The sequence below is a fragment of the Cervus canadensis genome, chromosome 14, assembly GCF_019320065.1.
Source record: "Cervus canadensis isolate Bull #8, Minnesota chromosome 14, ASM1932006v1, whole genome shotgun sequence".
Classification (NCBI taxonomy): Eukaryota; Metazoa; Chordata; class Mammalia; order Artiodactyla; family Cervidae; genus Cervus; species Cervus canadensis.
The window spans coordinates 21,566,966-21,584,836 of NC_057399.1; the positions used below are offsets into that span (position 1 = coordinate 21,566,966).

Consider the following 17,871-nt stretch of genomic DNA (forward strand, 5'->3'; position numbering starts at 1 on the left):
CCGACTCAATGGACATGAGTTTGAGCAAGCTCCAGGAGATGGTGAAAGTGATGTGCTATAGTCCATGGTCTCGCAAAGAGTTGAAAACAACTGAGCAACTGAACAACAAAAGAAGAGCAAAATGGTAACACCAAATAACCTTTCAATTCGAAATCATCACATACCAAATAGAGGGCCTATGGTCTTTCAAGCCCATCAAACCACTCCAAAGCAACAATATAAAACTGAAGCAGTGGCAGGGATAATCTCCTCACTTCATCTTTGAATTATTTTAATAATAATAGTAACAACCTGGTCAAGTTACGCACCTCTTCCCTATACTTCACAGAAAGTATATTTATCTTGAAAACCACTACTACATGTAAACACACCTAAATGACTGTAAGGAAATATCACTGTCCTCCCCCCATTTAAAAAGCATTTGGGGGAATCCACTCTTCACAAATAACAGTGCTTTTGAAACACAAGTTTGTTAACACATTCTTCATTTGCACATATCAATTTGTTTTTAATGAAAACTTCCTCATTCAAGCTTATGAGTATTGCAAACATTTATTTAGCAGTTACTTTGCCAGGTACTATCCAAAGTCATCAACGTAGATCATTTTATTTAATCCTTTTAACATTAGGCAATGGGTACTGTTCTCCCATTTTACAGTTAAGGAATCCGAGTGTTTAGGTAACCTGTCCATGTGACTCAGCAACAGGCAACAGAACCAGACTTGAATCAGAGAATTCCACTCCAAAGCCCATATTCTTAGTCACTTCTTGAAGCATTCTTCTTTTATATCAGAACTGTGGGTGATTTAGAGAAGGTCACCATTATCTCCTTTGCTGATTAGCCTCTTTTCCTTTTTGTCTCTTCTTCCATTTTCCTTCCTGCTTCCTCTCAGTCTAACTCACACCTTCAGATTCCTCCATTTTCTTCTCCAGCCACAGCCAGGAACCTGGCCTCACTCAGCTCCTAGTTGGCAACAGCAGTTTAGATGGAAACCATAAGCAGAAGGGCACTGGCAGAAGAACAGCAGAACTGCCTGGGAAGCTGAGGTTACAACTGTGTCCACAATGAGCTCACACACTTGTGTAAGAAACATTCCCTGACCCTTCCGAAGGGAGGCACTTATCTTCATGGTGAGGTGGAAATACGTGAGGAGCTCTCAGACTATCTGAGGGAAATGCTGAAGTTAACAGTGCAAACTCGGAGCAAGGTGAATAGCTGCTAATCTTGACTTTCCTTCTTTAACACTTACTCAGTCCACTGTGCATTCACTTGGAAATTCTGGGAACTTGAGGGTACGACCTGCTTCATTAGATCATATTTGTCCAGGGTTGTCTGTGTGTTAGTCACTCAGTCATGTCTGACTCTTTGCAACCCCATGGACTGTGGCCTTCCAGGCTCCTCTGTTCATGGGATTCTTCAAGCAAGAATACTGGAGTGGGTTACCATTCCCTTCTCCAGAGGATCTCCCAACCCAGGGATTGAACTTGGGTCTCCCACATTACAGGCAGATTCTTTACTGTCTGAGCCAGCAGGGAAGAACCCAAAAATGTTGCCAAAATTTTTCTGGGGTAAAAAAAGGAGATCTTTTTTTTTTTTAATTCTTTTTGAGGGTTAGTTAAATAACACATTTAATTAAATTGGCTCACTTTATTTGATGCTACATCCAGAGCCCGAGTCAGAAAAGGAGCAGGTCTGTGTCTATTTTTCCGGCGGGCTGCCAATGGTATTACCTGCCAGTTGCAGTAGGCAGAAGGTGCGTGAGCTCAGGAGTCAACCAGACCTGCTTTTCCACCTTCAAGCAGTGCAACCTTGAGACAGTTGCTTAATTTCTTCAAACCTTGGCTTCTCTGTAAAAAGGTAAGAGCATTCATGTTTGCTGCCCGGGGTTGCTGTAAAGATCAAGTGACATCATGTCTATGAAAGTGCCTAGCACAGAACTGGCAGCATAGACATTTAACAAATGGTTGTTTTATTTAATTTTATGTCATTTTAAGGGAGGAGAAGATGTACAGGCTTGTTATTAAGAAATAAAGAGACAGAAACCATAAATTTGTGGTCTGTAATTTTTCCTTCACTTAAAGAAACTGTTCACCAAAGCTATATTTTCAGTTAAAATAGCAAGAGCAGGGTCTTTTGCAATACTTCTCCCATCAAAACCTCAACTTTTAGTAATCAGACACTTTGAAGTTTGTCTCTACAATGTATGGGTTGTCCATGTATTACTGCTGCATACGTATTTACAACACAAAATTCAGGACAAAGTCAAAGTTAACAGGGAAATGCGGACGATCAGTGTCAATGTTAGACTCTTGTAGCCTATCAGAAAGCATTATTTATAAGAAAAGAAGAAATACCAATGAATCAGAAATTCTACACAGTAAAAAACATTTATGAAGAAAGCTTATATGGAAACATTGCTTTCTTCTGCCTTAAATTATCTTAGATTTCATTTTCAGCGTTTCCAGTTTGGTTTTTAAGATGGAAAAAAAAAAATAAGGTCACCATTGTTTTGCTCAACGTTTCCCTTTGGGTAACAACATAGCCAATCCTATTTTAAAAAGTATCCATTAGGGGTGAGGGGGGAATCACTGAAGAAACACAGAAACTGACAACTGTAATGCATGGCACTTCAACAACAAATAATTTGCAACACAGCAGTCCTGGAAAGAAACTAAAATGGGAACCTACGATAAAAACTGGGCTTTTTTGCATGAGGTTATGGGCTTCCCTGGTGGTTCAGATGGTAAAGAATCTGCCTGCAATGCAGAAGATCTGGGTTCGGTTAGGAAGATCCCCTGAAGGAGGGCATGGCAACCCACTCCAGTATTCTTGCCTGGAGAATCCCCATGAACAGAAGAGCCTGGCGGGCTACAGTCCATGGGGTCAAAAAGGGTCGGATATGAGTGAGCAACTTGAGCACATACACTGGGCCAATAGCTGGACCAGTCTCTCACTGCCCGAGGGGCTGGAAGGCATCTTCTTTGTTAAGGATGCAATGGCTGGGAAGGAGTTCAGGCCACAGTGACTATCAGAAAGCTCGGGTTGCAGTAAAACCTCCAATGTAATTTCTAGAATATAATCAAAGCTCTCCTCTGCACGGAGTCTGAGTGGTGGCAATTTCCTGGAACTGAATTTTGTTGCTGAGTTCAGCATTAAACAATCTCTGAGAAAGCTCAGATAAGCTAGACTGAATAAACAAGAAGCAAAGTAAATTTTCTCATGGAGTTTCAACCACAACCAAATTGTGTATTGTGGCTGTCTCAACAGAAAAAAACGAGTATATACCTAAGCCTGCCCTCCACTGCCAACAAAACTGTATACAGTTAGCCAACTTTCTAGAATTCTCTTAATGTTAAAGCAATGACAGGAAGGCCTCTTTACCTCAAATGCATTATAAATCTACATCAAGTACATAGTATTTTCATTAAAATTATCTATATTTCTACAAACTTTATTATCTCTACCAATGTTAAAAAAAAAAAAATAATTGAGTGCTTAGTTGGCATCTATCCTGACTGGTCCCAGGCCCAAAGTACACAAGAATAAAAAGTTGAGAGATTTCCCATTTTAAAAAACAAATACTTAAACAGTTCTGTGGGAAAAGAATTTCAGCGATGATTTCATATTTTCAATACTATGCTTATAAAGCAATAAAAATGTTTAAATTTAGGTGTTTGTTTTAAGAATAAAATACCTTTTTTTTTTTTTACTAATTTCAGATTCTGTGCTCATCTCTCACTGTTAATACTTGCACAGATCTCTTTCTACTAAAATTTATTTGGGATATTTGACAGACCTTGAACAGGCTTCTCAGGGTATCCTTTCTCAAAGCACCCATGGAGAGCAAAACCAAAGTCACAGACAGAGGAAACTCCTCTACAGGCAGTTATTCATTTCCTGAGCTAGCCCACTTCCTTCTTCAAACATTTCCTTCTCTTCACCAATGTGTTTTCTGAAATTAGCATCAAAGTCCTCTTGCAAAACATACTTCTGGATCTGGGGCCTAAAATCTAGGCAAATGCCAATGGCCATGTCATTCTTTAGTATCATCACTATTGTGATCAAAATTAGAATCTCAAATTCTAATGTCACTTCGGTAGTACATGTAATGTACTGATGTTTTATCAAAAGAAGCCAGATCATTATGAACTAGAGCCATGTTTAGAGAAAATAACTTACCAAAATGAAAAACTAAATGGGGAAAAAAATCTCACGGATCATGGCTCCTCCATTATGGAAAATTATAGTATCTTTTATAATAAGGAAATAATTTTTTGTTCATCTTTCAAACCTTAAGCAAACTGTAACGAGTTGCTAGATTTTTTCACATTAAGTATAACGTTGGATAGAAAATTGAAAGTCTCATAATGTTTAAGTTTGGGATGGACACGTACACAGTGCTGTATTTAAAATGGATAACCAACAAGGTGGAACTCTACTAAATGTTATGTGGCAGCCTGGATGGGAGGGGAGTTCGGGGAAGAATGGATACATGTGTATGTATGGCTGAGTCCCTTCCCGGTTCACCTTCAATTATCACAACATTGTTAATTGGCTATACCCCAATACAATATAAAAAGTTTTTTTTCTTAAGTTTACGTATTTTATTAGAAATGTATCTCCTCAATGATTGCTGCCTTGACTTTAATCAAAGCCAATAATATATCAAGAGAAGGCTGAACAGAAATTCCACTACTATGCCAACTTGATCCCCTAACACATTGAGAATCTCCCACGTCCACACAGTTTCCATCCCACAGCCCCTGAAGAACGGGAGGGGCTTAGGGAGCCCCACCTCGTCTTGTACCAACAATAAAGTACACTGTACCCAGAAAAAAGAAAGAAATTTGGCTGCTATGATTCTTCTATGCTAATAATACAAAATGTATTTTGAAAAATCAAGTCAGGCTTCACCTAAATATAAAAAGCTTTATTTATTTATCAGCAAAGAGTAATACCATAAAACAGACAAAAGAAATAAAGTCTCTTCAAATGTTTATTTTTGTCAGAATAGCTGACAATTTTGTTAAATCTTTTGGTTTATTATTATAATAAGCATTCCTCCCTTGAAAAATCCATTCAAAATATCTAGATCCTTGAGGTAAAGAACTTTAAAAAAAAAAAACCTGACTTTTTTAAAGAAAAAAATTCTTAAAATTCCTTTAAGCTTGATAAATAGAAATAACCTCTTCTTGTTCTACTCTGGTGAGCAAACATGTACTTTATACAGCAAAATATCCAGTCACTTATTGGCAAACTGAAGGTGAGAACTAGTCACTTACAAGTTTTACTCAAACACAGTGCAAGACTGCCACATTCATATAGACTTTTTTTTTTTTTACAGTTACCAACACTCTTCTGACAAAGACAAGGTTTTGAAATGGCAAAAGCAACAGAAGTTTCAGATCTCAAAGCTCCGGAAGGAAATTAATCTGAGTCTTCATCATCAAGATAGTCCTCGGCATTGCTTAATGATCGGACTGCATCTAAAAGGAATAGGCGGGAAAGCAAAACAGAAAAATTAGAAATGGCTTGGATTTTGTTTTCACTTTCAAAGCTCCCAGGGGTTGTACGTCCCCCAAGGATCTTTCTCTACTTTTGCTTGCCGGTCTAATTGACCAGCTTCTGCTGCCGCAGAGGCTGACAGCTACATTTGTCTGCATGTTACCCAGACACGCAGAAAAGCAACCGACGTGGTGCTGAGGTGCGTTAGTCTGTCTCCCACCACAGAACACAAGCAGCCACATGCACCATGACCAGCGTGGGACACACCAGAAACCCGTCCACCCTGACGACTGTGCTTCCAAACCTCCTCTCCCAACGCCAAGAGCACAGGTGGCTTCAGCCAGTCCACAACCTGCAGCCTTACCTGAAGGCAAGGTCACGGGGGAGAAAGATAACTAATGAGGGGGGGAAAGGAAAAGAAAGAGAATGAAAACACAGAAGCTTCAGTTTCATTTTAGCAAACATTGATAAAGAATATGCAGAAGCAAAGGAAACGGAAATGAGAAATAAATAATGTTTTAAAACAGAAAGAGCTGAACCCCATCAAATGTTGTCAACCCTAAACAGAGTTCAAAAGGAAGGTATCTGATCTTTACCTGTTCACCTGTCCATTCAAATTCAAATAATCTAGTCAAATTTCTACAGCAACAGGTTACACAAGGTATAGTTTTAAGGGGAAAAACTGAAATGCAAGTATAAACACATTGTTCAGTTCAGTTCAGTCGCTCAGTCGTGTCCAACTCTTTGCGACCCCATGAATCGCAGCACGCCAGGCCTCCCTGTCCATCACCAACTCCCGGAGTCTACTCAGACACATTGTTAGAGCTCAATAAGTGTGTATTATAGCACCCAGAACATTTGTCTCTGAATACTATAAGCCTCTGCTCATTGGAGATATGACTGATTCCAAGTCTGGGACAGAAACTATAAAAGATGGACCTGAAACCCCTTCTTAAGCTATAAAACAAGGATCCTAGCAAACGCAGCATCATTTTAAAAGGGCTCAGGATCCAACCAGAAGGGGTCTCCTCTAGCCAAAGGTAGGCTACCAGTAATTAACAATACTGGATCAAAACAGAGCAAATATTTACCCACACACCAAAGAGAATTCATTGGTTCCCTTCAAAAAATAATAAGAGAACCAGCAGGTTACTTTGAAAACTCTTAAAGTGCTTTCAGGGGCAGAACTCTTATTCTACCCCTGCTATACAAACTATTACTCTAAGTTAGTGAACAGTTGATAAGGGGAAATTTTTCTTTATAGGATGTTCTAACTAATAACCGAGAAGAGAATGAAATTAAAATATCACCATTTTGTAACCATCAGTGAAACAATGGATCTAGACAATAATCATCCACAGATGCCAACATCACAGGACAAGTGACAAACAGATATTAACATTATGTGCCTCTGATAGAAGAACACAATTTTCTTTATTAAGTATTCTACCCTCTGCCCCTAAGACAGATAAAATCTAAGTCTAACCAAGCTTCTGGACATAACAGCAACTGACAAAAAGATGAGGACAGAGGAGCATGACAAACGACACCATGGAAATGCATGCTTGCCATGTCTAGACTGGGAAATTCAGGGAAATTGTTCCAATTTCTTTAACAAATAAAAAGCAAGGCCAAACAACAAGGAAAGTGAGAGGGGAAGGAAACATTAATTGAAAAACAAAAGCAGAGAAATAAGAGACATAGCTATCAATTTGGACCCTACTTAAACTGTAAATAAATAGATAAGTAAGCAAAGAATAAACAAATATATAAAAGAAAATGGTAAATCTAGACTATAACAAGATATTTGATGATACTGTAGTTTTTTAAAGAATATGTTTAGGAAAATAATTATTTAAAAAAATGGAGGGGCAGAGGAGAGTCAGTATGAGGTTATAGAAACCAACTTATATCTTATACAAGGAACAAAAAGAAAGGGAAAAGAACAAGTGGGTAGAAGCAGAACAGAAGTGTGCTTCAGTGATTTCACACCAGCTTCCAAACTACTAGAAGCCTCCAGGTTGATTGTATTTGTCTCCATTCTCCTTCAGAGGAGTTCTGGAGACCTGGGAGGAAGGTATCTTCTTCTGTCCCCCACACACCCATGAACTTCACGACTGGCTGTGAACTGGTAGCTTTTTAAGTTAAATACAAAAAGACAAATATAGCAAAGCTCTTCCCCTTTCTTTTGTACTTTGCTACTACAGTCCTGTGTTTTGCTATATTGGAAATATTCTCCATCCTTCAATCGTTACTTTGGCACTCTGCTTTAAGCAAGAGAAAGATAACTTGCCATGGTACAAATGCTGATCGAACAGAAAGTGAGACAGGCAGGCTAATAAACTCCTTCCTTCCTTACTTCTACAGACTCTCTGAGACACAGTTTCTCTGGAAGCTTCCAACACGGCCAAGGGCTGATGATGAGCCGTATCTGCACAGCCCATCCTGGGGCGTCACCATCATGGTAATGTACCTCCCAACAGTGTTTCTCGGCCTCCCCTACCTCACTTCCATTTTTTCCTCAATCTCACTGCCCTGGATTACACGTTCCAAGTCAAGCACCAGAACTTCAGACAGACATACAAATGAATAAATACATGATGGAGGGAAAAACGCAACGTGGATAAATCTCATAGACGTGTTACATGAAAGAAGTTAGACACCAAAAAGCACACACTGTTTGATTCCATTTATATCAAGTCCGAAAACAGGCAAAACTGATCTATGGTGAGAGAAGCAGGGGATGCTGAGGGAGGCTTCTCGGATGTGGGAAGTGTCCTCCGTCTTGATCGGGGTTGTGGTTAGTAAGTGTAAGCACAGTGGGAATTCCCTGACCATCCAGTGGTTAGGACTCTGCACTTTGACTTCTGGGGCCCAGGTTCAATTCCTGATGGGGGAACTAAGATCCCCACAAGCCTTATGATGCAGCCAAAAACAACAACAACAACAAAATTTCAGTGTGAATTAAACCAGGTTAATGAATTTAAAAAAAAGCAAAGCACAGTAAAAAAAAAAAAACATCAAGATGTTCAGTTAGGATTTATGTATTTCAGTTAGTGTAAATTATACCCCAGCTTTTAAAAACTGGAAGAACAACTTAAAGGTTCAAAGTTCAGTCCACAATCATGGCCTGACCCTACCCCTATATCCTAAAGTTACTCTTCATGTTAGTGGAACATGTAAATTATCTTGTCCCTTTAAGAAATTCAGAGGTACTTTCAAAAGTGGCCAACAATATGAAAATATACCTTTTCTAGTTTAGAGTTCATATTGGCAATTACCTGTATGACCCAGATTTCAAGCTCTTATTCCAACTAGGATCAAAATACAAATTAAAAAAAGTTTAACTGGATGACTAGGGGAATGAAGCAAGAAAAAAAAAGCAGAGAAAAAGGTAATATGAAAACTGAAATATGAAAATTCATTTCTTGGTTCTGTGTGCCAGGTCCCAAGATTACACCTCAATACTGAATTCAGTACTGCACAGATTTGGGGAGGTAGACTGAAGATACTCGGAGTAGACAGAGAAAAAGGGCATCCACCTCCAGGCCCTCTTCTACAAAGGCTACAAAAAAACCGAAGGGAAAAAAGAGAAAAGTTTTGTCACCTGCTCCTTCCTGCTCCAGCTGCTCATGTGGAGCCTTCTAGGTGTAGCTCTCTGGGGTCTGAGCATGTGTGATATTCTCCTTGTCTATCACAATCACACACAGTGTGCATGAGACTGATAACCTTTAACTCATAAGAAATTGGTACTCCTCAGTCAGGATGCTTTGGAGGTACGAATATAGCAATAGGAAGTCAGTGGCAGAGAAAGGAAATTAGGTCACAGTCTTTCTTCCTGACTCAACCAAGGCAGCAGGGAGTGGGAGGTCTACCTCAAATAAAAGGGTCTCTCCCACATGGCTTCAAATATGGCTTCTTGGTCAAAACATTGCTGGGGAGCACCACTCAGCTGGTAAAAACTTGCTTACTTGGTTAGTAGAACCTGTATGTATCTATGCAGGAGTAATTTCTTTAAAGAATGACTTGCTCTGCCAGTGAACATTCATGGCTTAAATAATTAAGAAATCCCTAACTGCTTAATAGTTTACACTATACCTGAACTGAGGTTAAATAAAAATCTGGAACAAACACTTATCTGAAATAGCAATGGCTTTGTGAGGAGAACGATGATGAGAATTTGATGATAGGTAAGGAAGATGATGGGGCTTCCCAGGTGGCTCTAGTGGTCAAGAACTGCCTGCCAAAGCAGGAGACACTGGAGATATGGGTTCAATCCTTGGGTCGGGAAGATCCCCGGAGGAGGACATGCAACCCACTCCAGCATTCTTGCCTGGAGAATTCCAAGGACAGAGGAGCCTGGCAGGCTATAGTCCAAAGGGCTACACAGACTCAGACATGACTAACGCAACTTAGCACACATGTACGCAAGAAGGATGATTCTGGGAAGCACCCTTGGTAAGCCAAGAAGAGAGGCAGGCTGTTTGCTTTTTTTGACTGATGAAGCCAGGAGACCAGGCAACTGACTGTACTTTGTTGCTTCTGCTAGAAATGGACTATGGGACAGCATAATATTGACTCTTCTCATATATCAAGGGATACCTGAGGGAGAAAATAAGTTTCCCAAGAATTCAAACATGAATGGGAATTTGATTCAAATGATTAAAACAGAAATGAATATCTCATTGACCCAAGTTTGAGAACTCTGAAAATGATAATACCCTGCAGATAAAATGAAAACACATGCACTTGCCCTCTATAATGGAAATTTCTTAAAAAGTTGTTTTGGTGATTCTCCACCAACATGGATCAGACTAAACTTTGGACTCTAAAGCAATACTAAAAAAAGTCCAGAATGATGAGTAGCAACATGAACACATGCAAAAGGTAAGTCTTCCATTTTTGCCCACCACCGCCCACCTCCCCCACCCCCCAAAAGCTCAGCTGGTAAAGAAACTGCCTGCAGTACAAGAGACCCCAGTTTGATTTCCGGGTTGGGAAGATTCCCTGGAGAAGGGCATGGCAACCCACTCTAGCATTCTTGCCTGGAGAATCCCCATGGACAAAGGAGCCTGGTGGGCTGCAGTCCATGGGGTCACAAAGAATCAGACACAATGGAGCGACTAAGCACAGTTCCTTTCTAGAAAACAGCAGTAAAACTGTATCCATGGGACTCCCCTGGCAGTCCAGTGGCTAAGACTCAATGTTCCCAATGCAGGGGGACTGAGTTCAAATGTTCTCTCCAACCAAGCATCTTTTTTTATACCCCTCTGGGTTTCTCATGGGCCAGGAGACTAATGAAGAATGAAAGAGGGACAAAGGAGAGATGGATGGAAAGACGGGCTCAAGGCACATCCTTCTACTCCTTCCAGCACTCCTTTTCGGAAAATCACCATATCAGAATGAATCTGGAAGAGCACATTCAATAGGCTACATACTGAGAAGTCAAATAAACAGCCAGTTTCTGATTAGTATCATGAATAGCACAAATGTGTTTAACACCTTTTCTTTCTTTTAACACCTTTTCAAAACCACCAAACCGTTCACTTTTATAGAAGTGCATGTAAACTTCTCAAACCTCTTCTCCCACATCAATAGATATTATCTTTGAGATCATACACTCTATCTTTAAAAACCACCACAGAACTGTGAACAGATAAGTTTCCAAAGTCTAGAATAATTTTGATCACAGCCTATTGATACCATCATTTACAACAGAAACAAATTATAATCATAAAACTCTTGAATACATAAATAAAAAATATTCAGCAATAACCACTCATAAAACCTTACTCCTTGAAAGGAAAGTTAAGATCAACCTAGACCAACCTAGCATATTAAAAAGGAGAGACATTACTTTGTCAACAAAGGTCCGTCTAGTCAAGGTTTTTCCAGTAGTCATGTACGGATGTGAGAGTTGGACTTTATAGAAAGCTGAGTGCAGAAGAATTAATGCTTTTGAAATGTGGTGTTGGAGAAGACTCTTGAGAGTCCCTTGGACTGCAAGGAGATCCAACCAGTCCATCCTAAAGAAGATCAGTCCTGGGTGTTCATTGGAAGGACTGATGCTGAAGCTGAAACTCCAAAACTCTGGCCACCAATGGAACAAGATAGAGAACCCAGAGATTAACCCATGCACCTATGGGTACCTTATTTTTGACAAAAGAGGCAAGAATATACAATGGGGCAAAGACAGCCTCTTCAATAAGTGGTGCTGGGAAAACTGGACAGCTACGTGCAAAAGAGTGAAATTAGATCACTACCTAATGTTATACACAAACATAAACTCCAAATGGATTAAAGACCTAAATGTAAGACCAGAAACTATTAAACTCTTAGAGGAGAACATAGGCAGAACACTCAGTGACATAATTCAAAGCAACATCTTCTATGACCCAACTCCTAGAGTAATGGAAATTAAAAACAAAAATAAACAAGTGGGATCTAATTAAGCTTAAATGCTTTTGCACAGCAAAGGAAACTACAAACAAGGTAAAAAGACAACCCTCAGAATGGGAGAAAATAATAGCAAGGGAAACAAGTGATAAAGAATTAATTTCCAAAATATATAAGCAGCTTATACAACTCAATACCAAAAAAGCAAACAACCCAATCAAAAAGAGGGAAAGGGACATGAAGAGACATTTCTCCAAAGAAGACGTACAGGTGGCTATGCACATGAAAAGATGCTCAGCATCACTCATTATTAGAGAAATGCAAATCAAAACCACAATGAGATACCACCTCACACCAGTCAGAATGGCCATCATCAAAAAGTCTACAAACAATAAACGCTGGAGAGGGTGTGGAGAAAAGGGAACACTCTTGCATTTCCAGTGAGAATGTAAACTGATACAGCCACTATGGAAGACGGTATGGAGACTCCTTAAAAAACTAGGAATAAAACCACCATATGACCCAGCAATCCCACTCCTAGACATACACCCTGAGGAAATCAAAACTGAAAAAGACACAAGTACCCCAGTGTTCACTGCAGCACTATTTACAATAGCTAGAACATGGACCAGATGAATGGATAAAGAAGGTGTGGTACATATATACAATGGAGTACTACTCAGCCGTAAAGAAGGAATGCATTTGAATCTGTTCTAATGAGGTGGACAAAACTAGAGCCCATTATACAGAGTGAAATAAGTCAGAAAGAGAAATATAAATATCATATACTGACACATACACATGGAATCTGAAGAGATGGCACTGATGGATTTAGTTTCAGGGCAGCAACGGAGAAACAGACTTAGAGAAGAGCCCTATGGACAAGGTGGGAGGTGAGGAGGGAGAAGGGGAGCTGTGCTCTGCGATAGGCTGAAGGGTGGGGTGGGAGACAGATGGGAGGGAGGTCTGGGAGGGGGGGGACATGGGTATACCTATGGCTGATTCTTGTTGATGTATGACAGAAAACCACAAATTCTGTAAAGCAATTATCCTTCAATTAAAAAATCTAAAATCTAAATCTAAAAATAATCTAAAAAAAAATACATAATCTAAAACAAGAGTATGGAAACAATGGTTCCTTGATAAAAAGAAATAGAAATGTTTCTTTATAATAATAATATATATAATAGAAAGCAAGGTAATTAGAACTTGATTGCAAGGAATAAAAGAAACATACTGATCACAGCAAAAGATCAATGTCTCTACAAATTTGTCTGTGCAGATATATTTGTCCATGTTGGAGGTTCTGATTCAGATCAAAGATATAAAGTCTAACTCTAGGATCACCTGTAGAATTCGGCAAGAAAAAACTTTCCCCAGTATTGAATCGATACAATCTTAAGTCGTGACGGCATCATGAGGACAAAGGATTAAAACCGAGTACCTGTTCCCTGTTTCTTTTTCAGGAGAGACGCACAGGCAGCGTTAGTAGCCATGTCCAGGGCCAGCTTCTTCTCGTTGTTTCTTAAGTCTGTCCTAGCACCTTCCCCAACACAAGAAAGGAAATTAGGTGTTTCGAAGACTCTATAGTAGCAGCCAATCATTTTTATTCTTTTTTAAGTTTCTTTTTCCCCTTTTTCTTTTCTTCCAGGTATACTGAGATATAATCGACACAAAACACTATAAGCCTATGGCACCCAGCATAATGATTTGACTTTCAAACGTCATGAAACGATTACCACAAGTTGGGTGGACACCCGTCATCCCATAGAGATACAAAATTTAAAAAATATTTTCAAATGTCTTCCTTGTGATGAGAACTCTTAGCATTTACTCTCTTGACTTTCTTATATAACAAACAGTAATGATGTTAGTTATAGAGCAGCCAATCCTCTTTCCATCAAAACATCGCTTTTGGCAAAACTAACAACAGAATCATCTGGCCCTGAAGTAAGCTCTTTCAGTAAAACTTTCACGAAACAGTAATAGCATATTTGGCATCTTTAATCAGGGAGCTTACTGCTGCACCTGTAATAATTATATACAATTGAAATACAGCCTTTCCTTTCAAGTCCCTGTAGAACTGCACATGAAATTTTCCCTGAGAAGTTTACAGTCTCCATGTACACCACTAGATCAGTTAGACTCAACGTGCCTTGCAATACACCCTTTGCCTCTTTTGTTCAAGAAGGTCTTTAGAAAAGATAACGTGAATTGAGCTTGAGGAGATTAATATTTATCTTAAGTATACTTTCAAACATTATTAGCAGAATTAGTAAACCTTGAAATCTGGAGGCAATCCATTGTTTGCATAGCCCATCTTCCACTCACTTTTTCCCCATCTTTATTATAAATTACATCAGAATTCATAAATATATTCTCATTGTCAAAGATTTGGAAATACAGACATATGCTAAACAAAAGCTTATGTCTCATTTCAGCTCTCAACTAACCCCTTCCTTCCCCATCTTCTACCTTCCACACAGGTGACCATTCCCAACAAGTGGACATCAGTTCCCATCTCCCTTACATGCAAGAATGCATTCACAGACACTTCTAGACACATACACAAAATCATACTACAGGTATTGGTCTGTAATTTGATGTGTGTTTTTTTTGCCAGTGGTATTTTCCATTTTAAAAAACTGATGTATGGTTGATGTATAATACTATATGCTTCAGTCGTACAACAGTGATTCACAAATGTTAAAGGTTATATTCCATTTATAGTTATTATTATACACAGTACTTTGTGCCTTTTAATCCCCTAGCTCTATTTTATCCTTCCCCTTTCCCTCTCCTCACTCATAACCAATATCTTTGATGTTTTTTTTATTTGAGAATATTGCTTCACAATATTGTGTTGGCCTCTGCCATACTAGTTTTAGTTTTTTTAACCTAACAATATATCATGCTATTTGTTCCTTAGTAGTACACATACTTATAACTCAATCTATTTAAACACTGATAATTAATCCATTTTGTGGATGTTCCAACATTTATTTAACCACACCTCTCTGAGGGGCACTTAGAGCCTAATATTCATTATCACAACAATAGTGCCATGAACGTCCTTGAAACACATCTTTTATGTATTTCTGAAGGATGTTTTTCTAGAAGTAGTGTTGAAATATAAGGATATGTATGTTTTCATTCTGTTAGCTATTGTCAGATTGCCTTCCAAGAAGGCTTACCAATTCACACTTTCTGCCACAGCATTTGAGAGCGCCATTTTCTCTACAACCACATCCTCTTTGGTAAACAAAAAATAAATATCCTAAAACTCACATGCACAAAAATATCGCCAAGAAAAGAAAAAAAAAAAAAAAAAACAGGAAAAAAAGACAAAAGAAAAAGAGAGAGAAAGTACATTTAATTAGGAATATGGTGATTATGTGTGAAAAATCTCTCGTGAAGAGCCTGAGATCTATCCACAGCTGGGGTTATATGGAAAACCTCATTCTCTCGCTGTGCCACAGGTCAAACACCCTGCAGGTTCACAGTTCTGTGATTAATCCTATCTTACTTTACACTTGAGAACTCACATACGTGATTTCTGTCAGGATGGGAAATGTTCAGAGACAGGATGCCAGAGAAGAAAACCATTTCAACCAGTGCTGCCCAACAGAAAATTATGTGAGCCACAAATGTAATTTAAATTTTTCTAGTGGCAGCATTCTCAACACATAAAACTCATTTAAATAACATATTGTACTTAACCCAGTATATCCAAAATGTTATCACTTCATCATGTAACCAATATAAAAATTATTGATACATCACTTTTTTTCCCCCACTAGGTTTTCAAAACCTGATGTTCATTTTCCACTTCTAGCACATCTCAATTCAGACTAGCCTCATCTCAAGAGCTCAGTGGCCTGTGTGGTTAGTGACTGCCATAGCAGACAACACATCTCTTGGCATACTCTTGAGGGGTACTACAGAGGTCATCAAGGTGTCTGATCTCTTATTCCTAGAGTTTACATCATCAACAAACTTCAAATCAAAAACTCACAACATTGCTCCGAGGATCCCTAATGATAATACATCCACATGACATGCAGGCTGGGAACTCAAGTATGCTGTATTATAGCCTTCTAGACCAGGGTGCAGTGTGTGGTGATATTCCTGGCCCCTTATAAGGGTTAACTAAAGCTTGTGGGACAAACAGATGAATAGATGGTTGAGTCCATTATTTCACTGTTCCTTCTGACTTGTGTTAAAACATGGAATCAAGGCATCTTCTCATTTGCTGTACATTGAGCACCTGCTCAGCTCAAAGTAGGACACTATGCCACAGCATCCTTTCTTATCTAATCAAGACTGCCTGTGAGAACCTGGGGCCTCAGCAACTTTACCCACACAGCTTTCTCAAGAGATCTCCTCTGTATGTGTGCACACACATGTATGCAAACACACACACACACACCCTTCCTTCTAGGTCCCTTTAATCCTGCAGAAATGTAGGATTAAATCCTGCAGAAAAATAAATTCTTACTAAAAGTAACATATATAATGTTAAAGCTTACCAAACTTTAAAATGAAAAACAGAAACCACCTCAATAATTTTATCTTATCAGAAAAACTCCATGATGCAGACAGAGATCAAAATCCCAGTTGTAAAATAAGAAGCCCATTATTTTCCCCACTATTTTTAAATGGTGTAGTTCAATGGAGCTTGATTTTCAGAGTGATCCAAGATCAGATAAACTAAGCACTTTACCTTTTGCCAGAAGCAACTGGACAATATCTGCATAACCCTTCCAGGCAGCGGCATGCAAAGCTGTGTCTCCCAGCTTGTTCTATGGTGACAACAAGAGAGAGCAGCATTTTTAAAAAAGAGAGTGAGGGTTGCAAATATACACAAATTGAGGTTTACTCTAGCCTAAGTAAATCTAAAATGAGAACAAAGTGACAAAACCATATAAAATTCCAAAGAGGGAAAAGAGACTTAAGAGATGAGCCATGAGTCATATGGGGAGAGGGAATGTGATGGCGGAGGAGCAACTGACTTGGCAGAGCACATGTGGAAATGCAGATGCTCACAGAGGGAGATACCAGGAGGAAGCAAGCAGATCTGTCCCCGTAGAAACCAGCATGAATGAGAAATTGGAGACTCGGGAGCAGGAAGGAGGCATGGGAGTGAAACCAAGAGTACTGGGTGAAAGTGTTTCTATGGAGTAATTAGAACCCCCAAGCCCCAGATCACCTTTCTCTCTCCTTGCTGACAGATGACCCAGCACAGACGGTAGAATTACCATATTTTGAAATTAACCAGACAGTTTCCAAGCTTATGGAACTTGGAGGCATAAGAGAAGGTGATAATGAGGCCAGGAATTAAAAGCAGGGGGCTAGCTGAAGAACCGACACACTGTGCAGTAAGACCCCACTCCCAGCTGCCTTTGCCTACCCCACAGACCCTCACCCCACTGCCCCAGTTCGTACATACACACACACACACACACACACACACACACACACACACACAGCCCCAGTGTGTACAGTCTAGCATCTACCCCCAGGAGGGAGGCTGGAGAATGCTGCTCTGATAGAGCTGAACATCCCCGACAGAGAAGAGGAAGTGACTGTTTTAGCTGGCATCTGGGCATAAGCCAGAAAAACAATGAGGACCTCACCACTTCACCCTACAGAGAAACCCACCGGTCAGTAAGCCCTGCAAGCACACAGAGCTTCTAGTCACACCCAGACATGAATGGACAAAGGCCCTGTGTATCTGAGGCACTATGTATTTGTGTCCTGTATTTGAAGAAAGATCAAAACAAAACTAACAGATCTCAGAGGGAAAAGATACAGTGTAGTGAATAGCAGGAAATGTTTTAAAATATGTATAAAATTGCTTTACTGGTAAGCGGCCTGCAGTGACCTCTAAAAATGGTTCGCTATTCACCTGAGCTGGAAAAACCAGGAAAACCCAGAAATCATGCAAATCAAGAGGTTCCGATCTTCAT

General features: G+C 39.4%; 1 protein-coding gene across 2 annotated transcripts in view; it reads right to left on the bottom strand.

The window, feature by feature from the left end:
* Positions 1-4,979: 4,979 nt before the first annotated feature.
* Positions 4,980-17,871, bottom strand: part of OSTF1 (osteoclast stimulating factor 1) — a 56,841-nt gene continuing 43,949 nt past the window's right edge. Inside the window, exons 8-11 of one of the 2 annotated variants that reach the window (XM_043486428.1) lie at positions 16,626-16,704; positions 13,347-13,445; positions 5,871-5,901; positions 4,980-5,487 (exon numbers count right to left, since the gene is read on the bottom strand). In XM_043486428.1, coding sequence (XP_043342363.1) covers positions 5,448-5,487; positions 5,871-5,901; positions 13,347-13,445; positions 16,626-16,704 — 249 coding nt within the window. In that variant the 3' untranslated portion in view covers positions 4,980-5,447. The remainder of the gene's footprint in view (positions 5,488-5,870; positions 5,902-13,346; positions 13,446-16,625; positions 16,705-17,871) is intronic. The other variant, XM_043486430.1, reaches the window with a different exon arrangement.